Source organism: Protopterus annectens, chromosome 13.part0 (assembly GCF_019279795.1).
Source record: "Protopterus annectens isolate FY-2018-M chromosome 13.part0, PAN1.0, whole genome shotgun sequence".
Taxonomy (NCBI): domain Eukaryota; kingdom Metazoa; phylum Chordata; order Ceratodontiformes; family Protopteridae; genus Protopterus; species Protopterus annectens.
The window spans coordinates 165260541-165286166 of record NC_056747.1 but is presented as its reverse complement, the minus strand read 5'-3'; the positions used below and the strand labels follow the sequence as shown (position 1 = coordinate 165286166).

At 43.0% G+C, this 25626-nt stretch overlaps 1 protein-coding gene across 1 annotated transcript in view; it reads left to right on the top strand.

Moving 5' to 3' along the window:
• MYO9B (myosin IXB) overlaps nucleotides 1-25626 on the top strand; it is a 1188949-nt gene that overhangs the window by 719653 nt on the left and 443670 nt on the right. Inside the window, exon 23 of the mRNA XM_044054768.1 lies at nucleotides 10290-10368. Within this exon, the coding sequence (XP_043910703.1) occupies nucleotides 10290-10368 (79 nt within the window). The remainder of the gene's footprint in view (nucleotides 1-10289; nucleotides 10369-25626) is intronic.

Here is a 25626-nt window from a genome sequence, read left to right as displayed (position 1 = left end):
GCTTAGAATATGCACAGCTTCAGATCCGATTCTCCAGAAGCTCAACCACTTTCAGTCGAGGATGACCATCATAGCAATCTTGTTTACCACTAGAGATGCAGCAGTGTTTCCTAACAGACGAGATTTTGATGGAAGATGGGTATCATCATGAAAGGTCTAAAAGTGATTGTACCAAAATCCTTGCAACAAGATTATATTAAAATCTTGCATCGTGGCCACCCAGGAACTGATTCTACCAAAAGAAGGGTGGGAGGATTAGTATTTTGGCGTTCTATGCCAAAAGATATTGAAGAAGAACTTTCAGCTTGTTCTGTTTGTAGTAGTACTAAAGCACATTAGGAAAAAGAACCACTTCACCTAAGCCATATTCCTGAACTACCTTGGTCGACAGTAGCTACAGATATTTTCGAATGGAATGGTCAACATTACTTGGTGATGGACTCTTATTCAAATTGGTTCGAGATTGACCTACTTCCAAATCTCACGTCCAATACTGTCGTTACTAAGTTGAAGATACATTTTTCTGACAAGTCAGCAGTTTGAGATTTGCTGAAACATGGGACTTTGCTCATGTTACGAGTAGTCTTGAATGCCCACAGTCAAATGGCTTGGCAGAATGTGCAGTTCAAAGTGCAATACATCAGGTGGAAAAGTCTAAATGTGACGATACTGATGTTTTTCTAAATCTCCTAAATATTAGAAACATACCTCATGACAATCTTCTTGGCTCACCTGCCTAGAGGTTAATGTTGAGACAAACCAGAACCACACTGCCAGTTAGTAAGAATTGGTTCCAAGTGCTAAAAACAACAAAACAGTAAAAGCTCAACTCCTAAAGAAGCATTTGTCCCATAGTCCTCCTGTGATAAAACCAGCAAACGTCTAAATCCATTAAAAGGAGGAGAGATTATGAAGATGCCGACAGCAAAAGGATTTGACCGAATAGGACTTGTAAAATATTTGTGTGAAGAACTGAGATCATGCAGTGTTGAGTCACAAGGCAAGGAATTTGGGCGGAATCAGAAACATTCACTACCAGTGTACGAGCCAGTGTTGCAACATTTTGCTTGTAGCAAAGACTCTAATTGTTAGTGAGTTGTCCGATGTTCCTGTTCCAGGGAGCATTTCATTCCCTGTTCCTGTTCCTGAAAGTATCCCCAAAAGTCCTCAAGAGCAGCATTCCCCAGTGACTGTCCTTGTTGCTAAACCCAGTTCTAGTTATTACATAGAGGTCAGGTTGCATCTCAAGACCTAATCCTAAATACACAGCAACTGGGACATGATAGTCATTTGTATGTATTGTATAATTTGCATGCTTATGATTATCCTTGTTTATTTTCATGACCAACTAGTCAGAGGGAGGATGTGTAGAGATCAGAGTTCTTTTAAGAGCCATTTTAGACAGTGAGCATGTGCATATAAATGCTGAGCATTTTGAGTGATTAGCAGAGTGAGAGCATGCATGTGTGTCGTAGTCCGTTTGTTTTAAGTTTAATTTTCCTGCTGTCTATCCTGATGTGTTTGTGTGTAATTAAGTACTTAAACACTCGAGCCTCGTTGTCTTATTGAGATATAGAAGACAAGCAACAGTTTGGGCATGTGGGGAGTGCCCTGAAGCTTTGGAAGCTGGCCAGCTGTTCTATTCGTAGGCCTTATCCCCTGTACCCTCTAAGCTCACTGTTTATTATAGCAGTAATCCATCCCTGTCCACACTCTTTCTTTCTCCCTCCCACAACAGAGAGAGTCTGGTCTGTATTGCATCTTTTAAGCTCCAGAATACTCAGTTTTACAGTGATTCATTCAGTCTTTCTTTCTTTCTGATTAGATTACCAGTGTACTCACATTCAGGTTCAAGAAAGACCTGGAACCTATCCCAGCAGTCATTGTGTGCAAAGCTGGCACTCGTGCTGAAAGGGGAACTAACTCATCATTCCATACATGCATGCTTGCATCCACACACGCTCGTGCACACAGTCATTTTGCACACATCTTGATAGTTTAATGAATGTCCAGTTCACCTGCAGCATGTCTTTAGAGTGTGTGGAAATGAGCGCATGCAGAAAAACCTACACAGATAGACATAGGGAGGTTGTACAGACTGCAATTAAGGCAGTTCAGCAGCAGACTGAATTAGAGAACCATGTGCTGTGAGACAGTAGTGCTAACTACTGCACCATTATGTAATCCCATTGAGCTTAATCGTGGCCCTTACATGCTCATTGCTACCCAGACTATGCCTGTAACCTCAATACATATTAGTACTTGTAGCATAAGTAATAATCTTGCTATACTGGAAGCCTGGTTGCTATAGTGTAGTATCCTAACATCATCCCTGTCATGGAAGTGTGGCTTAAACAGGATGACCCTATTCCCTTATCTGTTACTGACACCTACAACTTATAATAATCAACCTGGGACAAAAACAGGAGTAGTCCACTAATTTAGCTTTAGAAAAATACTCAGCAGGCTCACACTAATTACATTAATAAAAGTCAGCATTCTGCCCACTCATCCCAACTGTAATATGGGGAACCACTCTTTACTACTTGATGTCATCTGCACAGGTACTCTCTTAATTGCTCAACCGTATTCTTATCCAACACAGTAACCACTTCTCCATCCTTTTCACTGTGATCTTTTAGAAGACCTAGACTACCACCCATTCGGTCAGTTCTCCTCAAGGCATTATAGCATTGAAGACTGCAATAAGTTTTAAGTGCATTAACAAAAATGAAGCCATCTTTACTGCTATTAGACTGAAGTTTCTAACTGGATTTGATCTTGCTTACCACATCAGTGAAGCATTTATTTTAACAATGTAAAAATAGAATGTGGTGTAGGTAAATGGTTCTACTAACTAACAAAAATAAACTTGTAACAAAATATAGTAGAACCAAACCACAGCCATTATGCAGTATAAAATAACTTTTAATAGTGGTGAGCTCTTTCGCGACAGATTTTGCCGCTTCATCAGACAACAAAGAAACACATCACTTGATATTTAAAACAGTTGCATGCAATTAAAACTCAGAAACAATTAAAAATCTGTTAAAATCTGTTGCAAAGCAATCAATATTAAAAGGCATAGACATTAATATTCTCATCTAACCAAGTTCCTTGCTTGTAAAATAGGCTTTATAGAAGCCTCATCATTGAGCCCTTTTCCCCCTGGTTGCTCTCATTCTAATTATCCACTCAAGCTCAATGGTTTCTGTTCTATTGGCAATATCCCTATTTATTTTATCCAATTCTACTATGTGCTTTAAGTTGCATTTACCATTAATCTGTTAGTTTATTGTGCAGTCCTTTGTTCATGTTGGACACTTTCTGACTTTATTGCCAGTATAAGAGTAGTACGTTGCAGGTGATCTGAGAAGTCTACTAGCTTCAAGCGTAAGTGTCACAATCAGAACTGTAAATTGTGCATCTTTTAAATTTGCTGCATAGCAGGACTTTTACTGCTCTATTTGGGTAGGGTGTTCTGTGTTGCATTTCCTTGCTACTCTCTGCTGCTGGATTGACCCGTTCTAACTAGATTTAACCCTCCTGCACTACATGCAATAGCATTTAATGCACTGTATAGACACACATGGTTTATTTTGTAGTGTTTGTAACTGTTAACCAACATTCCCTACAGTATTGTGTAATCTGCATAGTTGCTAAATATTGCAGCTTTTTGTAGCACATCTTGGATCTAAGCCATGCTGTGTTCCATACTGGTGCTGATTGTTTATGGAAAAACATTTGTCTGTAGGGCAGTTGTGCAGATTGCTGCTGTTATAACTTCTTCCTGCTCTAGATCAGTTTATAGATGTTGCCAAGAACTAGTGATACCTTCAGTTATATTTGTACTGGGGTAATTAATGACATTAACTTGATTTGGATGCATCCAGGCATATGGTAACAGAGTCTGATTAATCTGAGAAGCAATCTTTGTGGACAGTCTAGACTAGTTACTCTTTGAGGTATCTGTTTTGAGGTATTCTATATGCAGTGATTTTGTGGCTCAACTTGTTTGTGACACGTGTGTTTGACATCGGAGCCAACTTTTCTTTCTTTTTTTTCTTTTTTTGACAGTTAAGCCTTAGAGTATGCTGTGTTATATCCAAGTGAACTTCCATTCCTACCATAGGTTGCTTCTGAGCCTGATATTCTAGAGTGTTCTGTGTTCAATTTTTGCTACCTGTTGAGCCCTTATTCTGTGGCTTCATAGAATTTGTGTATTGGTATATTACTACTGTACCAAACTGTAGATGTATACTACTCTCAGATCTTACTCTGTTTAGTTTGTACTACTACTACTCAGCCTTCATACCACGATTGTTGTATTGAATCTGTGTGTTGTACCAAACTATTACTGCATACAACTCTTGAGTTTGACTGCATTACATAATTTCTTCCCTGTAGCTTAAAGTCGTCATCGCTTTGGTCTTGGTGCATCTTTGGTTCACCTAGAACCTCTCCTCAACAACGTGGTTTATCTACCTTATGTGTTTTCTCATCCCTTTAGCTGAATTGGATTATTATGTCATTCCTGCTGTGGATAATATGACCCACCTGACAAACACTGAAGGAAGTCTGTTTTGTCCCTTCTTTTGCCATCCTCATTGCACTTGGTATTATGAGACAGTGTAGGAAATACTTTACACATCCTGACAACCAACTACTACCAGCTCACCATGATATGACTTGAGCAACATGTAATCTACAAAACCTAGAAGCCACTCCCTCACTTAAGCACATGATGCATAAGCAATATATAAACTCACCCATACCAGGAGCTCATGCTAGAGCAGCATAAGTTTAAGGTTGTTTAAAATGTCACATGGTAGGCCTCATTGAATCGGGACCAGAGTCTCTCAACAGAATCCACTAGTACAACTCCACCATGATGCACTCAACTCAGTGAGTCACAAGTCTGGAGATCTTCCACTGGGTCTGTGTGTGTCCAAGTAAAAATGTCCTAGCAATTGTGACACCCTCATCAGACACCCTGACTTTGCACTCTCCAGGCCATGCAGACAGGGTAACAATTGGCTATCTTTCTGTAATCATCTTTGATGTTTCAAGAGCCCAAGACCTCCCTCAAGTAGGTCATATTTGAATATATCCTGGTTTTGACTCAAGAAGGTGTTAGACCCAATGTGCTCAGCCCAGAAGGATATGCAGAGAAACATGTTTTAGCTTTGCTATGCATGTTCATAGGTTCATAGGTTCATACTAGGCTATCTGCCCAAGGGCATTTATAAGCCTAGCCCATAGTTATGTGGCTTTCGCCACCCCTTTAGTTTGAATAAAAACTATGCCTATCATTTTGCTGTGCCTCTGTCATATTCAGGCAGGACTCAGGTAATGGGTTTTAACAGTTGGCTGAGTTAATAGTGTTATGGGGGATCCAGTATGTGTCCGCTTGAATGAGATGATCGTCAGCCACTTATTTTTCCATGGGTGTTTTCTCTTTTATTACATGGATTTTGCATGTTCATCAAAGCAATGCACCCCCCCCCCCCCAATAGTGCTTTTTTTATTTTAAGGCAAAGTCTATCTTCAGCATTGCAACATAAAAAAAGGCTACTTGTAAATTCCATTCCATACCATGTCAAGGTTGCCCTGACAAATAACCAGAAGTCTTAACTCATTCCCTCCAGTAGAGCTCTTTTGAGTGGGTACCTTTAACGCCTAATGGGTGTGGCTTCAGCATTTAAAAATTGAAGTTATTATCTTACATTTTTAACAAATACCCATTGACAGAGGTCATATATCAATACAATTGAGTTTGCAATCATATATGCTTCAAGACAAAATTTTCCGGTACCTTGTATGTAACATGGTTTTGGAATTATTAATGCAAATATAAACAGGCAATATTTGACACCTAGAGGAGCAGTAGGGTGTAACTGCAGAAACGCCTGGAGATGTCACTCTGCTGTAATAAACTGCTTGATGTTGTGGTTCTCAAACTTTAACGCATACATATCTGTATTGTAGACTTAGTATCTATGCAGAGTCCTCCTGTTTTCTGGATCTCAGCACATGTCATGAATTCAGATCTGCTGGATTTCTAGTAGTGTCCATTCACCAGTAATCTTCTGTCTCAGTGGATCATAACCCACCATAGCAAACAACTCTGTATTCGAGGACCATAAAAAAATATTAAAACTATGTGACGAACTCACAAAATTTAACTGCAGGATTTTCAGCTAGACTCAGCTGTCCCTTATACCCATAAATTTTACTGTCATCTGATAAATATCATAGACCTAGCAGTCCCAGTCAGAATGAACTGTATTAAGCCACCTAGATAGAATGTCAGCATTCGTAAGCTCGCTGATAAAAGAAAACAAAGCTAATTAAGGCAGATGCTATCTAAATCTATCCACATTAAGGACTGTAGCAAAAAGATCAGCAAACGTATGCAACTTTAGATAAGGAAGATTAAAGCAGAACTTGCATTAAAATAAGATCTTTAGCCAAGGATAATCAGAAAGCCTTCTTTAACTACATCAGGCAATTAAGGTACATGCAGCAATGTTGTGAATTCATTCATAATGGTTTTATGCACACTGACCCTAAAGGTAGCACCAGCAAACTTGCAGATAAATTTAATGTCCACATTACACCTGAAGTAGCCATTTAAATTCCACATATTCAAATCCCTTCTTCCCCAGAGTTGCTTATGGAACATAGCTTAACTGCATTATCTAAAGCTAAAAATACTGTGTATCTGGTTTCTTAATCAACAACACCAAAAATATACAGTCTCTGTTCAACTAGCATTAGCCAGAGGGTATACTCCCAAGGTATGGAATACTGCTGTCACTTCATAAATGGAGCTATAGACCATTCAGTGTAACATGCTTGATTTGAAAAGCCATGGAACGCAGTATATCTGATTTTTTAAGCTCTGATGTAAAACATTTTATTTCTCTGGACCTGTGGTAGTACGGTTTTGTCAAATGTAAATGAGGTTAAACTTAATGTGATAAACTTTTCTGAGAAATTCACTGAAGCTGTAGATTGTAGCCATGTAGTTCATTGAATGCACCTAGATCTGGCTAAGGCCTTTCCCATGGTTAAGGACCTAAATGTAGATAGACCCATTTGCTTTGTTTTTTGATGGACAGTAAAGGCTAACAGAACCCAAATAGTTAAAGCAGCAAGAGCCTCCACAGAAAGTAAAAAGGTGACTAGTGCCAGTCCTCAGTGCTCCTTACTAGGACCCCTTCTATTCAGCATCTATTTCACAGATCACCAAACACTATGCAGGACTTAAGGTTAACTACATTTGCTGATGACTACACTCTGAGTGTACTCCTTAGCTCTGCATCTGATACAGATTTATGTAAAAATATCTAAGCCATACAAATCAAAGGTGCTTTAGAAACAGGCCTAATGTAAAAACATTTACTATTATCACCTTTGGCAAACCAACCTTGACTACAGGCTACAATATAGACAGCACCCCTCTACAAAGTGATGTATATAACCTCGTACATAACCGAAAAATGTACTACCAATTAACTGTATTGTGGCATAAAACTGCAAGAATGCTAAATTGTAAATTAAAAAAAAAATAATAAGCTGTAGTGTACTGCATATGTTTGGGTTAAATCCGAAAGTTTGCAGACCAATGGATTCACCACTGTAGACTACTGTGTTATCAAGTAATACCCTACTGATTGCTGAAAAAGCTAAATTTGTCTTCAACACTACCTTACACGGACCTGTTCTGATTTTTTCACACTTCCTGCTAGAAGACTATTCTCAGTCTGGTACCATCACCAAGAATTAAGTTTCTGTGTGTGGCATTAGACTGAGCTGTGGTGTGTTTCTGCCTGAAGACTTTCTCATTTTGTCTGAAGTCTTTTCTGTTGTCTTTTTTAAACCAAACCAGTCCATCTGTCAGCTCCCTTTCAAAAAAAACCTAGAGAATAAACAGTAGAGTACCTCAGACCTCAAGATTATCTGTAGGCTATTTAGCTTATTACTAAACAATGAATGTTTGTCCACTTTACAAAGCAGAAGTGCATGCTTGTGTCCAAACAAACCTGGATATTGCTCACTGTGTTGCCTTTTGCTGTAAGAAGTGCAACAGGACATTAGAAGTTAATTTCTAGCACTTTGCTAGGGCTTCTGCCACTTTAGAAGTGCTTTCATATGATTGTGAGGCTGTAGCTTGTATAAACTAAGTACGCATTTAACAAAAGCTGCAATTTAGATGCCCATCTAAAGGCAGCGATTTGGGATGTTACTGGTGATGGAATTGCTCTGTTTTTGATCAACTGTCCACAGTTTGTCTTACAGCTACTTGAGCTTCAGCCAAATGTTATATTCCAAAAATCTTATTTTGTGGAAGAGTCTCACAGTTCTGTGTGTGTTCCTGCAGTGGTAGCTGTCTGAAGGAGAGACTCGTCAGTGTGAAAACTTTACAGACACTCCCTTTTAGTTTGCAACAAGTCCATGATATGCATTAATAACCTAGTGTTTTATTACTTGTGTAGTCGTGGTTTGCAAGTCCCTGTTCTTAATGTTTGCATTGCTGTTTAGTTGTGGCATGTTTCACTTGACAGTTGATCAGCAGAACCGAATGTGGCACCTTGCAGCTGTGTAGACAGAACAGGCTTATGCTTACATCTGTGAAAATGTAGCATACAATAGCATTGGAATATTTTACTGGTATAAGAGCTGCTGGATGCAGACCAGCTACATTGGTGAACACAAATCCACATTTAATACAAGGATTGCCATTATTACACTCTGAACATGAGTAAATGCCCTTTTTAAAATATGGTTCATACATAAGAACTTCATAGTAACAAGCTTCAAAAGCAGTAAGATACCCACGGTAAATTATTTTAGCTAAGCAGGATTTCACATCTTACTTCCTTGCTGGTTAGAGATGCATTCATCTGCTCTAGAATTTGTAAAAATATTTTTTTTCCCTCTTGGAGTGAAAACTGGAAATGGTAATTTATCTCTGTTGGCTGCCCTCCTATATACATGCTTGTGATTCTTAACTAGGCAGAAGCTTGTGGCAGTTTTAAGTTTTGGTTGTAAAGTGTTATTGTGATCAGTGTGGTTCATCTTTTGCTTATTTTCTAATGGTTGGATGTCTGGCAGTTTCCACAGAAGATTGAGGCTTGTTGTTGTGTCTTTCGGCTTATCCCGGTTAGGGGTCGCCACAGCGGAACTCCGGTCCGCTAATGTTTGGTAGTGGATTTTTACGTGCCGGTTTACCAGCCCTGACGCACAACCTTAAATGAAGGCACGCCCATTCACGCATACGAGACGCTGTAGCTGAGAATCGAACGCGATGTCTTGCTGTGAGGCGACCACAGAAAATTGAGGCTGTAAGCTGTTAATTAGATACTTCCTGTAAAAGGTACTGTTTCTGTTTCCTTCCACCTTCATTTGCTTGTTGTGCAACTGTGAACAAGTCACTTAATTAGATAGTGCTCCCAGGTTGCCCCTGAAAAAGGGGTAGTTGAGGCCAGTGGAATTTTCCACTTAAATGTATAAAGTAAAGAAAAAGTGCTGCTTGTTGGGGGTGGATATGATCAAAAATCCAAACATTAAGCTGAGGGTGGTGACTAGATTTCAGGTTGCTTGATATTACTGTTGAACAATAGTCTGTCCCAGCTTAAATGCAAAACACATATGTACTACTGAATTAAGAGACAGCGTGGGGGAGAAGTATTTCTTGAGCAGTTGTGAAACTTGCTCCAGTGGCACAATTTTCTCCTCAACTTAAAAGGGGACAAGCAGTATAAAAAGTTAGAAGCAGCAGCAGCACGTTCTCAAATTCCTCATGTTCATTATTAATCAGTACCTCTATTATCACAAACTGGATATGTTCTGAGACTTGGTGATAATCATGTTTGTTGTGAATTCTTCTGCAGTTTGTTTTGTCTACTCATTTTTATGAGTACCTTCACAAAACTTTTTTTATTTATTTATTTTTTACGCTCTGGATCAGTTAGTTACATGTGAACATACACACACACACACCACATATGTACATATTTTTTAGGTTTAATATTGGCTTGTATACTTGTATAGTGATGTGGAGACATGCGTGAATGGGCGTACCTTCCTTGAAGGTTGTACGTCACAGCTGGCAACTCGGTACGTAAAAATCTGCTGCCAATCATTAGCGGACCGGAGTTCCGCTATGGCGACCCCTTACTGGGAAAAGCCGAAAGATACAACACTGGCTTGTATAGTGGTCTAAAGATGACATTTTCATGTGTTTTATACTGTATAGTAATATATTTTCATAATCTCTACAGCAACAAAGGAATTTCCTCATCTCTGACAGATATTACAAATTTGGCTTCTCCTAAGAATGAGACTCCTGCAAAAAAGAAGGTAAAAAATTCTTGTTTTAAACTATTCACAATAATTTGTTTTACCTAGTTCTTTTTTTTTTTTAAATGATCCCACAGTCTATTCTACTGTCATGAGTTTTTGCCTTTGAACTCTAATGTAATTTTGATTTAATATTGCCCGTTCAAAGTAAATTATATCTACAGCTTGTCTGGGCACTAAAAATGCACTATTTTTGCAATATTAAAGGTAATGGGATCTTGATGTTAAAATTATTTGAAATATGTATTTAATTAGGAGCATTTTGAAATGCTGTTGCATTGTAGAAGATTTCTGTTTTATTAACTGAACACTTTTCCCGATTTTTTTTTTTTTTTTTTTGTAGCATGTATTATTGAATTGTCAGTCTGTTGTTTTTTTTTTTTTGAACTTGCTAGTCTTCCAGATTACAAATGCAGTTTCATGAATCCATGGTTCACATTATAAATGTTTATGGTCACATTAGCCCAGAGACGTCCCCTCATTCACCTTCTACTTGCCACTAGATTTGAGTATGTGTGTGTATGTATAGATGTATAAATATATATATATATATATATATATATATATATGTCAATGTTGAGTGATCGAAATTGCAAAACTTTGAACTCATATGGTCGGGACCATATAATCAAAGTTTAGTAATCTCGACCATAAGAAGAAAAAAAAAAATTAAAACACATGTAAGCCCCCCTGCACCCCCACACCCCCGCTACTAAAGAATACCAACTCTGAGATCACACTACAGCCAGGAAAAAGTTTTATTCCCGTTCCGCGTTGTATGGAGATCTCTGTTTAAATGTTCGAAGTTTTGGAACTTCAGTCATATGGTTTCGGCCATATGAAATTCGAAGTTCTGAACTTAGATCATTTAACTAGGACCCATATATCAGTTTACTGAAAAAAGGCTAGTGACCCAAATATATAACTTAGACCAGAAAAGGACAACTTTGCAAACATTGACATGCTGTTGTGGCACATGTAAAACAAAAAAAAAAGTAAAACATTTTTTCCAGAGGGATCAAACCTCACTGCGCCCCCCCCCCCCCCAGCTAATTATGCAAAGTAACACCAAGGTCACACATTCCATCGGGAAAGGGAACATTCCCATACATGGGAACTGCCTATCTCACACACCTGTGTCCTACCATCTTTGTAGCCGACTACATTTTGTCTACTAAACAGATGTTAGTCAAAGGGGGATTCATCCATATTCAGTTCCTAATGTGTATAAAATGTTTTCTCAGTTTTCCCCTTTTTTATTTCTTGTTGACCATCAGCCCATTCTTTCTAGGGTTGTCACCTATTCTTTCCCTTTTCACTGTCCACTTGTAGCCTGTGTCACACTGAGGCAGTCCTCAGTCTCAGCTGGAGAATTTGCCAAGCAATGCTTCACTCGTTAGCAAATGGTTTCGGGGGAAGCACTGATCGGAGAGACCATCTTAATATCTATGTCACCCATAGAGGCTGATGAATTTTCACTGACTTGAGTTCCCACAAAGCCACACAATGGTGTGTGTGTGCTCCAGTGTTTTCCTTAGTGTGGCCGCTATGGTTTTACAGTTTGGTGGATATAGATATTTCGGCTCATTTACTGTTTGATAGGTCTCTTGCCTCCACTAGTAGCTAGTCAGGCAGCATATTGGTCTGTCATTGTTCTCCCCTGCTGGGCTACCTGGCGTCAGGCACTGCCTTCTACCCTCAGCTCATTGGCATTTTCAAGTCCTGTTGTAGACCTGGGTTGTTTGGGTCACTGAGTAAATATTTTAGGTAGTTAGGTAGGAATACAATGCTGAAACAGGTAATCTGAAGTAGGCAGACTTCATTCGGCTGCAACCTGTGGGTATCGGATCCGATCTCGGATCCGAGCCGGCAATTCAAAAGCTTAGGCTCCGAGCTCCTAGCTCCTCCCTCTTACCCATAACCCCTTGCCAAGCCCTGACTGACTCAGATTTCGTTTGCCGCTTTTCAAGAAGCAACGGAATTCTAGAGCTCCTGGCGTGGTTTTGAGATAAGTGTAGTTTTCTGACAGGAAAATTTTTCAAATTCTCTATTTTTGTTATAAATATAGTTAGAGTTGTGTGTGGTTAAGGCTTTCCTCCCTCTTTAGTTAATTTTTCTCGGGTTTTCGTAGTTTGTTTGTGTGTGTGTGTGTTTAGGCCTTAGGTGTAATGTCTGAAGCCCCTAAGGCTGTTTTTTCGAAATGTACCGAGTGTGGCCATAAGCTGTCTCCAGCAGATGGCCACACTCGGTGCGTTAAATGCTTGGGGGTTGAACACCTGTCTTCTGGTTGTACCATTTGTGCAGGGTTCAACCACGGGCTTTAAGGAACGGAGGTCGAAGTTGGTGCTGGCGGGTCTTTTACCCCCAGATACTGCTTCGCCTCTGCCTCCAGTCAGCAACTTGTTGCTGTGAGTTCTCCCCTCCGGCTGGGACTCAACCTCCCTTAAAGTTGCCGGAGGAAGGATTCTTCTAGGGAGAGACAGAAGGAGAGGCACAGGAGAAGCACCACAAGAGGAGAGCCGAAGCTTCCAGCTCGGCTCCTCCATCTAAGCGGGCTTCCCTGTGCCTTCTAGCTTTCCTCCTCCTCGGCTCCACTCCCTCGGTTCTCTCCTGGACCCGAGGAGGAGGAGGCTAGCCCTTCCAGGAGGTCACCGAGACGGCTCTCTAGGTCCGCCGGTGGCCTCCTCTAGATCCACTTTTCTATGAGCGAAGCTGATATGGACCGGATGATGAGGAAATTCATCCAGGCCCAAATGCAAATGGGAGTGCTCCTAGCCCCCCCCCAACCGGGAGGGGCTTCGACCCCTTTTTTCGCCCCCTTAGCTCCTTCTCCGACCCATACCACGGGTTCGGAGCTTTCGGCGCCGTGCAGATTTGGATCCGGGGGTGGGTCGGATCCGATTGGTCGGCGCACCTCGGATCCGTCCCATCCCTTGAGTGCTTGGTGCCGGACCCGACCTCTCGGAGCCGAGGGCCGAGCCTCGGATCCGAGTGAGCTGGTGTGTCTTCGGCTCCGTCCAGGTCGGAGCACACTGGTCTCTCGGATCCAACGGTTTCGGCTCCGACTCCGATCCGTACGTCGGATCCGAGTGGGGGTCGGCTCTCGGGGCTTAGAGAAGCTGGCTCCCCCTCTGCTTTCAACGTTATGGAAAGGGCACTGTCGAGGACATCCGGACCCCCGGTCCCTGCCACGGCTCCATCCCGCACTCCATTGCAGTTGGGCCAGGCCCCCACCAGCCGGTCCCAGGGACAGCCCGCCTCGATGTCCCAAGTGGTTCCCTTGGAACATCCATCTGCTGAAGAGTACTCCTCGGACAGCCCCCCTGATGAAGTACCTCGGAAGCGCAAGTGCAAGAGGAGGCACATGGACTCCCCTGAGTCCGTCACTGAAGACACGGACTTGGATGAAGGGGAAGGCTCCCCTAGGTCACCCCTGAGGACGTCTCATTTGGAGACATCATGGAGATGTTAAGGATCAGGGGGGGGTGGTCTGCCCCCAAGGCTTCTTCGGACGAGTCTGTGTTCTTGGAGGCATTCGAGGCGGGCCCTTCTACCTCTTGGGTGTCCCCTCCTGCTGACCCCTGGTAGATCTTATATCTATCAGGGCGTGGAAGGATCCGGACACCATTGAGCCTATCCCTAAGCGCCCGGACCGCATTCTTTCTCCTCCATCTGACCGCACCCACTGGAGTAAGGGTCCCCCAGTAGATGCCATGATGATGGCTGCAGCCACGAAGAGGGAATTGGCCCAGGAGAGTCCCTCCGTCCATCCTCCGGGCAAGGAGTCCCGTTCGATGGATCGCATTGGGAAGCGAGTGTTTAGTTCAGCGACCTTCTCCTTGAGAGCGCTGAACTACATGGCACATGTCATTAGGATGCAGCGAGATCTGATTAAAGAATACGCTGCATCTCCCCCGGAGTCCATCTCGAGTGAGGATAAACAGGTTTACTCCACCCGAATGGCCACTCTCAGATCTGTATCCAATACATCTATGCGGCTGCTGTCTCATGCTACTGAGGGAGCCGCTAGAGCCAGCGGAGCAGGCCTCGTCATGAGGCGACAGGCCTGGCTCCGCCATTGTGATTTTGCTGAGCCCTTCAAGGCGACCTTCGCGAATGCCCCTTCGATGGTTCTGCCTTGTTTGGCAAGACTGTTCGCGAGACATTAGTCCAGAGCGAAAAGGATGGGAAGACGCTGTCTGCCGTCGGAGTCCGCTTCTCAGCTCCCCAGAGGTCCTTCTCTAAGAACCAAAAGGGACAGAAGAAGATGTGGTTCCGAAGTCGCAGCAGTCCCAACCTGCTCGGATAACCAGTCCTTCCGTGGCAGAGGAGGACGGGAGGTCGTCGTGCCAGAGGCAGGGGGCTCCTGGCAATTTTGGGTCCAGAGAACCCTTCTCTGAGAGACCCACGCAGCAGCCCTGAAGGGTTGCCCGGCTGTCCGTCTCTGGAGGCAGTCGGGGGGGCGGTTTTCGATGCACCTGACTTCTTGGGAGTCCATAACAACAGACATTTGGGTGCTTCGACTTATATCCAGAGGATATTCAATACCCCTAATCAAGATTCCCAAATCTCGCAGCCTCCCAGATGTTCCACCCGACCAAAGGGAGGCGGCAGCTCTCGAAATCGAGCAGCTGCTAGGAAAAAGAGCCATCCAGCGCGTCCCCCCAGATCAAGCCGGATTAGGGTTTTACTCCAGGTTCTTTTTGGTGCCAAAGAAGACGGGGGACTTAAGACCAATTTTAGACCTTTCCCTGTTGAACCTGTCAGTAACCAAGCAAAAGTTCCGATTGGTCACTCTGCAATCTATACTCCCCCTTTTGAGGGAGAACGACTGGATGTGTTCCATAGACCTCAAGGATGCGTACTACCACATTCGGATGGACAGACGATCCAGGAGGTTTCTTCGCTTCCGGCTGGGAGCCAGTCATTATCAGTTCAGGGTCCTCCCCTTTGGTCTCACCTCAGCCCCCAGGGTGTTTACCAAGGTGTTAGCGGTGGTAGCGGCCCACCTGAGGCTCCAGGGATTACAGGTCTTTCCGTACCTGGACGACTGGCTCCTGACGGCATCATCGAGGCATCTTCTGTGCTCAGCCAGGGATTATTTCCTTCAACTAGCACCAAGGCTGGGCATCACGATCAACTGGGAGAAATCTTTTCTGAATCCAACTCAAATTATAGATTTCATAGGAGGAAGACTAGACACCAGATCAATGCGAGCCTTCCTCACCCCAGACCGTATCGTCAGCCTGAGGTGTCATGTGACAGCAATCCTTCAGCCTTCACCAACTGCAGCTTGGTCCTGAGGGCCCTAGGTTCTATGGCGGCAGCTATCCCGCTTCTAATTCATGCCCGTTACGCATGCGGGTTCTTCAATGGACCCTTCAAGTTCAGTGGTCTCCTCTTTGTTCGTCTCTAAACGCTCCGATTGCGATCAGCAGAGCGTGCAGGGACTCCCTTCTGTGGTGGCTTCTTTCTCCGGAGCCCCTAGCAGGAAGACCCTTTTGCTGCATTTCCCGAGCCACAGTGACCACGGACGCTTCTTGCCTCGGGTGGGGGGGGCATTCTGCGGGAAAGATTGTCCAAGGCACGTGGAATCCCACAGAGACGTCATTGCATATAAATGTCCTGGAAATGAGGGCGGTGCTCCTAGCGTTGCAAGCACTTCACCACGTTCTTCCTACAGGGACTATTGCGATTCAGACAGACAATATGTCCGTAGTCTGGTATATCAACAAGCAGGAGGAACCAGGTCTTACCCCTTTGTCGAGAGGCCATGAGAGTCTGGGAATGGGCAATTTCCACCAAACGCTTTCTGATAGCAACGCACATTCCGGGAAAGTCCAACATCCTTGCGGACAAGCTCAGTCGCACCATCCTTTCTCCACACGAGTGGTCCCTCAATCTTCAAGTAGCGAAGAAGATTTTTGCCGTTTGGGGGCAACCCTGTTGCGATCTTTTTGCTTCTCCCTCAAACGCCAAATGCGACAATTTTTTCGCTCTGCTTCCCCCACCAGGAGTTCCCGAGGATGCTCTGGTGCATGCTTGGCCTCCCGGTCTCCTTTATGCCTACCCTCCACTTCCTCTGATGCAGAGGTTTCTGCAGAAAGCCAACAGTTTGGGGAGCAGAATGATTCTCATTGCCCCATTCTGGCCTCGACAACCTTGGTTCCCCTTCGTATGGTCTCACAAAATCAATCCACCATGGATTCTGGATCCAATTTCGGATCTCATCTCTCACCCTCTGGGAATGCCAGTTCCCAATCTGCGGACCCTGAAGTTGACAGCTTGGCTGCTCCAATTCCAACCTTAATTAGGACTCCCGGTATCTCTTCACCGGTCAAAGCCATTTTGGTGGCTGCTCATAAACCTTCCACCAGACAGGTTTATCGGAGTAAATGGAAGAGGTTCTCTATATGGGCAGGACAGAGAACTGTGGATCCTTTTTCAGCACCTATCTCTGCGGTGCTAGATTTTCTAACAGACCTCTTTCATCAAGGGGCCAGTTCTTCCACGATTAAGGTACAATTGGCGGCTATCTCGCATTATCATATTGGACAGGACACAGCTCGCCTTATGACAGCGAAATTGTGGAAAAGCTTTCTCAAAGGAGTTTTTTTGTTAAGGCCTCCAATCAAGGAGGTTGTACCGCCTTGGGACTTGTCTTTAGTCCTGCAGGCCCTTACTGCTCCTCCCTTCGAGCCTGCAGCTTCTGCTGATTTAAAATTCCTTTCCTGGAAGACTGTCTTTCTGGTAGCTATCACTTCAGCCAGAAGGGTGTCTGAGCTTCAGGCTCTATGTATCAAACCGCCTTATCTTTCTTTCTTCCCTGATAGGGTGTGCCTCAGGACCAATCCATCTTTTCTTCCGAAGGTCTCTTCTGAATCCAATATTAACCAGTCAATCAATTTGCCTGTCTTTTTCCCAAGTATTCAAACAAAGGAGAATACAAATTGCATTCATTGGATGTTCATAGACAATTACGTTTTATATTAACAGGACAGCTGGCCACAGGAAATCAGATCAGCTGTTCGTCTCCTTTGCTAAATTTGCTCTGGGTAAAGCAGTGTCTAAAGTCACTCTATCTAAATGGATTGCTAATTGCATTTTGCAGGCATATGACACTTCAGGCAGACCTGCTCCTCAGAGGGTTACGGCTCATTCTACTAGGGCAGTTTCTCGTCAGCCGCCTTTAAGTCCCGTGTTTCGTTGGATGATATCTGCTGCAGCTACTTGGGCCTCGCCTCATACTTTTATTTCTCATTACAAGGTGGATGTTGTTTCTAGAGGAAGAGCATCCTTTGGCTCAGCGGTGCTCCGGAACATCCTTCCATGACGGCCGCCCAAGATTCAGGTAGCTAGGGACTCTGTCCCACAGGTTGCAGACGAATGAAGTCTGCCTACTTCAGATTTAGAAGTTATGTACTCACCATAACGTTCCATCTGAGTAGGTGACTTCATTCGCCTGCAACCATCCCTCCATCCCCCTGACCTTTATAGAGCGAGTATTTATGCTGTTTTAGTATACTGTGGTCAGTATTTGAGGCAAACTCAATCTGAGGTCAGTCAGGGCTTGGCAAGGGGTTATGGGTAAGAGGGAGGAGCTAGGAGCTCGGAGCCTAAGCTTTTGAATTGCCGGCTCGGATCCGAGATCGGATCCGATACCCACAGGTTGCAGCCGAATGAAGTCACCTACTCAGATGGAACGTTATGGTGAGTACATAACTTCTAATTATCAGGAATGACTGGGTAAAATTTATTACCATCAATGCAGATTTTTTTAAAGCAGTTTTTGTTCACTTCGCTCATTTTTTTTCCAGTATCTCCATCTTGCATATCTGTGCCTGTTTAGATGGTAAAAGGATGTGGATAGTCCTGATTCATCCTGAGCGGTAGTGACTGCTCTGTAATTACCTACCTTTCCTTCTCTTTGTGCTTTGCATTCTGGACATTGAAGGATCATTGGCATTTACTTACACTGTTTACTGTCTTCAGACTCACCCTTTTTACTTGAGTGGTGTGCTAAGCTGGCAATACTGGTGTTATGGCAAAAGGGTAACTGGTCATCCCAAGACCCTTCTCTGGAGAAATCAGTATTTCTTGAAGCCATTGGAATTTGCCCTGGATTCCTCTACCTCCTGGATTACTCCGCCCACTTATGAACTCATCAATTTGGTTTCTAGGCAGCTGTGGAGGGAAGTCTATACTATTGAGCCAGTCCCCAAGAGACCACACCAGATTCTGGTCCCATGAGTAGGCAGGCAATTTTGGGGTAAAGGGGCACCAGTAGATGCTATGGTTGTGGCAGCAGTTACAAAAAAGGAAGTTGCAGAGCAGTGGAACAGAGTTCTATTGTCCATCCTCCTAATAAAGAATCTTGGGAGATGGACAGATTTGGGAAGTGTGGTCATGCTTCAGTGATGTCTGCACTCAGTCCGCTGACTATTTGGCAAATTTTACGAGGCTTCAGAGAGATTTGATTAAAGAGCTATTGAAATCTCTTTCAGGAACCGAAACTGCTGAGGCTTAACCTTCAGTAGTGTCTGTTGGCTGCCCTACAAGCTATATTTGATGTGTCCTTGAGGCTTATCTTACATGCTGCAGAAGGTACGTCAAGGGCTGCATGTTCAGGTATTTCCATTAGGAGGCATGCTTGAATGCGCCTGTGTGATCTTGTGGAGCCCTTCAAATCATCATTTGTCAATGTTCCCTTCAGCACCTCTTTGTTTGGTCACACATTAATGGACACACACTCCAGTTGTGAGGAAGACAAAGACCCTCTCTGCAGTGGGCAACCATTTTTGACCCCTCAAAGGACCTTTTCCAAGAATCAACTTGAAGGTCAAAAAATGTGGTTCAGAAAATATCAGGGTCCTTTCCAGGACACACATGGAGGTAGTTTCTCTGGGTTCCTATTACATAATTGAAGTTTTACAACTTCAGACACCATACAGTTGAACCCATATGTTCGAAGTTGTAAAACTTCGAATACTAAAAAAAAAAAAAATAGCTGTTTTAAGCAGTGGGGCAAGTATCCCTGCACCGCCCACACCCCCCGCTCTCTAAATATACCAGCTCTGAGATCACATTACAGTGTAGTAAAGAGAAGTCTTCCCTTCCCTTTCCGCACTGTACTGCATTACAGTGCGGTCTTGGAGTTGGTTTATTTAAAGAGCGGGGTGTGTGGGGGTGCAGGGGGGCTTGCCCTTGTGCTTAAAAGTCAGGTTTTTTTTCTTTTTTTAATTTTTTTTAACGTTTTCAAAGTTTTACAACTTCAAACATATTTGACAATATAGTGTTCGAAGTTGTAAAACTTCGACAACATAATAGGAACCCATTCCCCCTAGAGGCAGAGGGGGATCAATAATGGAAGACATCGCACCCTTGGCAGAGGAGGCCTGCAAAACCGGGGGGCTAGAGATTCCTTTTCCAGCAGACCCTCTCAGTGTCTCTTGAATGGAGGCCAGATTGCCTACCTCTAGAGGCAGTCTGGGGACGCTTATCTCTGCACCTGAGATTCTGGCTAGGTATAACAAAAGACAGTTTGGTACAGAGAATTATTTCCAAAGGTTATATAATTCCCTTTTCCCTACCTCCTCCCTTATCAATAAAATTTCCCAGTGTTTCACCCAGTTAAAAGAAAACAGCAGCACTAGAAATACAAAATCTGCTAGAAAAGAGAGTCATCCAAGAGGTCTCACCAGACCAAATAGAATCCGGAACTTATTCAAGATTCTTTTTAGTGCCAGGAAAACAGGGGACTGGAGACCAATTTTGGATCTCAGTATATTGAAGAAGTCAGTTTGACACACCGTTCTAGATGGTCATGGTTAGGTCTTTTCTGCCCTTTCTGGTCAAGGGCGACTGGCTAGACCTCCAGGATATGTACTGTCACATAAAGATGAACAGACAATCCAGGAGGTACTTAAGCTTCTATCTGGGAGTCAGTCAGTGTTAATTCAGAGCACTGCCCTTTGGCCTCACCACAGCCTGCAGGGTGTTCACCCAAGTGCATGACAGCGGTAGCAGCTCACTTGAGACTGCAAGGATTCCAGGTATTTCCCTATTTAGATGACTGTTTCATTACCACCCAGACCTGACATCGACTGGTAGAAGCTTGAGATCAGGTGTTGTATATCTGCTCACATCTTGCAATATCCGTAAGTTACAAGTCTCATTTATAACCAACCCAGACATTAGAGTTCATAGGAGCAGTGCTATGGTAGCATCTCTTCTACTATCAAGAGTGCAAACAATAAAGATGCAGGTCAGGAAAATAATTTGCAGTACCAGAATTTCAGCCCGGTTGATTCTACAAGCCCTGGGAATAATTTTAGTTCCTTCAGCAAGATTTCACATGAGGATTCTACAATGGATGCTAGCAACACAGTTGTCAGTTCTTTCTCAACCCATGTCAGCGAATGTAAGAGTCACCCAGATATGCAAATGGTACCTTTCCTGGTGGATGCAGTCACAACAGCTGTTACAATATTGTTCTTACATTCTCCCTCAACAGAAGGCCATAGTGACTACGGACGCTTCCTATATTGGGTGTGTGGGGGGGGGGGCATTTCCTGGGGAAAACAGTCCAAGGCACTTGGTCCCCCGAAGAGGCCAACTTACATGTCAGTGTTCTGGAGATGAGTGGTGCTTTTGACGTTGCAGCCATTCCAAGGCTGCTGTCTCCCTCTCAGGACAGTTACAATCCAGACAAGACAGCATGTCAGTAGTTTGGTTCATGAACCAATGGGGGGACCCAGATCTTACCCTCTGTCAAGAAGCTTTGAGTGTGGCAATGGATGATATCTTCCATCCACTTTCTAATAGCAACATACATTCCGAGGAAGTCCAAAGTGATATCGGACAAATTGAGCAGGTCTATCTTAGTACCTCACAAGTGGTCTCTGGTGACAAAAATGATTTTCAGTCAGTGGGGCCAGCCTTACTGCAGTCTTTTTGCATCTCCCCTAAACAAGTGCAGCAGCTTCTTTGCCCTGATCCCTGCACCAGGGGAATCGGAGGGATGCTGTACTCCATGACCGCGGCCCCCTGTTCCTCTGTATGCTTCTCCTCTTACTACCTTAATTCCCAAATTCCTTAAAAAAGCAGCCCAGTTGAAAAGCAGTCATCCTTATTGCACCTTACTGGCCTCTGCAGGTTTGGTTCCCCTTCCTTTGGCCTCATCTACTGTACCCAGCTTGGATTCTTGATCCAGTTCCAGATGATCTGTCTCACCCAACAGACATGGTGCATGTGGATATCTCCAATTCCTTAAATAGCCAGGCAACCAGTGCTGTCTTCCCCTGTCGGTTCCATACTTTTATCTTCCCATAAACCTTCCACTAGGAAACTCTACACAAGTAAATGGAGAAGGTTCATTTTTTGGGCAGAGCAGAGTCAGACCCCTTTTCAGCTCCAGGTAATTCTGTTCTTGAGTTTTTAGTGAGTTTATTTAGTGAGGGTGCTAGTTCATCAACTATTAAAGTTTAACTCGCAGCAATGTCTAACTTTCATGTGCGGTTTCAAAACTCTTCCCTGGCTTCTTCTAAACTGTGCAAAGCTTTTTTGAAAGGTAATCTTCACCTCCTTATAAAAATCTCCTGCCACCATGGGATTTAAATTTGGTACCACAAGACTTAATAAATTCTCCCTTTCAACCTGCAGCTAAATGTGATCTTAAATTTTTGACCTGGAAAACTATTGTTTTAGTTGCAATTGCATTTGCTGGAAGAATTCCAAACATTATTTTCTAAGCTTCCATATTTGAATTTTCGTAAGGATAGGTTTACTTTACGTACTAATGCTTCCTTCCTAAGGTGGTGTCAGAATCCAGCATTAACCAATCCATTAACTTGCCAGTATTCTTCTCGAAATTTACAGATAAAGGGGAGCATATGCTACATTTACTGGATATTCATAGAGAATTATGTTTCAACCTTCATTGAACAAGAGAGATTAGAAAGACAGATCTGCTATTTGTTTCCTTTGCACATAATACATTGGGCTAACCAGTTACAAAGGTAACTCTGTCTAGATGGTTGAGAAATTGCATCTCCTTTATCTATAGTAAATTGCATCTCCCCTTAGCAAAACCATTAAAGATTAATTTAACCAGATCTATGGCAACTTATGCTGTTTTCTAGTGTAGAGCCTGTGAGGGTGATATATGTGCGGCTACAACTTGGTCATATCCTCGTATCTTTATCACTGCAAACTAGATCTGGTCTCGAGGGGAAGGAGCAGCCTTTGGCTCAACTGTATCAGGAATATCCTTCCTTTAGAGTCCACCCAGGAATTTAGGTAGCTGGGGACTCAGTCCCATTAGTTGAGGAATGAATGAAAATTGACATAATCCAGTAAAGAATTTATGTACTTACCATAACGTTCCTTCTGTGTTGTCCATTTTCATTCTTGAGACGAAAAACAAAACTTACTTTGCTGTCTAAATGAGCCCAACACGTTACAAATACACTCCTCAGAAGAAAACAAACGGAGACTCAGCTGTCACAACTTTAATAAAATGCAGAAGTAATAAAACAGCAAAGCTTTCAAGTAAAGGCAACTCTTTGTCAGTGCTAACACAAAAGTACAGTTCTGCAGTGAATCTATTTATACTAATACTAATTGCCAGCAAGCTCTAATTAATCAGTTATCCAATTCAATAAAATAAAAAAACGAATATAAAAAATACTAGATTTTAAAAAGAATATTACAACATAACATAAATGCCTGGTAAAAATTAAATGATAAGAAATTATTCTTAGATTTCAGAGCAAGTTTAATACTAGTCTTAACATTTAATCCAGGTGGTCTATTTGCCCTAAAGTAGTTGATCTACCCGTATTCTGCCATGTCAGTCTTTATACTAGTATCTCCACCACTTAAATTAACATGCACCTTCTGTATAACTCTAAATTTAAAACTATGATCATTACCCTTGGTCATAATGTGTTTGGATAACACATTATCTACTTCTCTTCATACTGCACATAAATTTGACTGTATTCTTTCTTTCAATTTTTGGTTTGTTTTCCCAATATAGAAATGTTAACGTAGTTTATTTGGCGAAATGCAGAAAATGTGATCAGTAGAACATGTAGCAAATACTGCAAAATTAAAGATATTTTTCGTAATAGGATGTACAAAGGTGGTATCTACATTAATTCAACTGCAAACAAAACAATTGTAGCATAGAATATTTCCCTTGGTATTCATTTTAGGAACACAAACTTGGTCTAATATCAGATCCTTATAACATAACCGTGATTTCAAATTTCTCTCTCTACTAAAAGTAAAGGAGGGCTTGTAGTCAATTATTTCTTTACTATCAGGATTAGATTGCAGTATTGCCCAGTTCTTACAAATGACATATTTTATCATCGACGTATGCCTATTATTTTTCATAATATATCTGACAGAATTACCAGTACATTTATTACGCATAGGCACATTACTTCTCTCAGCAAACACAGATTTTGCAAAAGTGTCACGTTCAGCAAGTGCACTTTCTTTAGCTTGATCAATCAATAATTGGTCATAGCCACTTATTTGGAAGCCCCCTTTTCATTTTCATTCTTCCTCGGCTCCCCACCCAACACACATTTTTCGTAACTGATTTCTGGAGGAATTAAACCTTTCCGGACACCTATGTCATTTGGGTTGAACTCCAGTTTGGAATTTCTGTTATAGTCTCTCTGTCAAGCTGCAAACAAGGTCTGAGATATGCTAGGGGTTGTGCATTATGGGTAGGGAAAAAGCTCGAGAGTTTGTTGGAGGCCACAAACTAGTATAACGGCAGAGTCGGATCTGTGGATCCAATCCCATTAGTTGAGAAAGAATTAAAATGGGCCGTACAGATGGATCATTATGATAAGTATATAATCTCTTTTTAAGTGCAACTATTTAAAAAAAAAAACGCTCTTCACCTGCTTCTCCAACCCCTCCATATACTCTCCCAACTAAATATATTAATTCAACCAATCAAGAATAAATCAGAGTAGATTCTGGGACAAATCAAGAATTAATCAGGGACACTTTTAAAATATTGCTTCCATTTACAGAATAAGAGAATGTAAATTAATATACTCTTTCTGAAGCCTATAACTTGTCATTGTTTGTTAAATGTAATACACCACCATGTTAAGTTGTCAATCTCGCCTTCATTCTTGCTTGATGGGGTTCGGAGCCGATCCCTCGGCTCCGACTCGGCACTTGCTAAGCTCGAGAGTCACTTTTACCAGCTCGAGGCAGCCCCATATCCCATGATGCAAGGCGGTAAGTACCCAGATCTCGTTTGCCGCTTCGCTTAGGAGGTCTTCTTTTTACCAGCTCCTGGTAAGTTGTTCACTTTTGTGATATTTAAGCCCCTTTTTTTATTGATAGTTTTAAGTTAATTTTGTACTTTTTCTGACAGAAATTCCCTGTCTCCTTTAATTTTTTGTTAGTCAATCTTTACCCTATCCCATCCCCCCCCCTGTTAGGGTGTGTGTGTTGGTTTTTTATAGAATACCTTTTGGTATTTTATTTAAGTTAATTTTGACTGGTGTGTGTGTGTGTGTTTTGTTTCAGCACCATGTCAAAGGAGAGGGTCTCAGGTTTTAAGAAGTGTGACTCGTGCTGTCAGAAGATGTCTCTGACAGACGGTCACACTTCTTGCCTGTATTGTCTGGGCCCTCTTCACCTGCAGGACTCCTGTGCTATTTGTCACTCCTTCAGCCAGAGAGTCCTGCAGGAGAGACGGAATAAGCTGATTCTTAGGGGCCTTCTTAAGCCGGAGGGCTCTCCGGCTAAGTCGGCTCCACCAAAATCAGCAAAACCTTCCAAGGCCCAGGCTTCTGCATCTAAGCCTGCGGCCTCGGCTCCGACTCGTACTGAGTCGAGATCGCTCGGCTGGAGCCGATTCTGGCTTGACAAAGCCTTCGGCACCGATGGCTATCGGTGCCGAATCTGTATTGACCACCGATGTCGGCTCCGATCGGTTCCGACACCCATGTGGCACAGGCATCGGTGTCGGCTCGCGTCGGCTCCGACACCGTTACTTTGGTGGCTGTATCGGCTCCGGCTGGAGCCGATACATCGAGGCTTCCTGTCGGCTCCGAGAGGTCGGCTCCGACAGGATCTATTGTATCGGCTCCGATGGCTCATTCCAGGAAGAGGTCGAGGTCTCCTTCCTTGGAGCCGATACTTTCGGCTCCGGCTTCACCTCTTCTATTGGAACGGAGCCATCGGAGCCGATCTTCAAGGTCATCCAGGTTGTCAGAT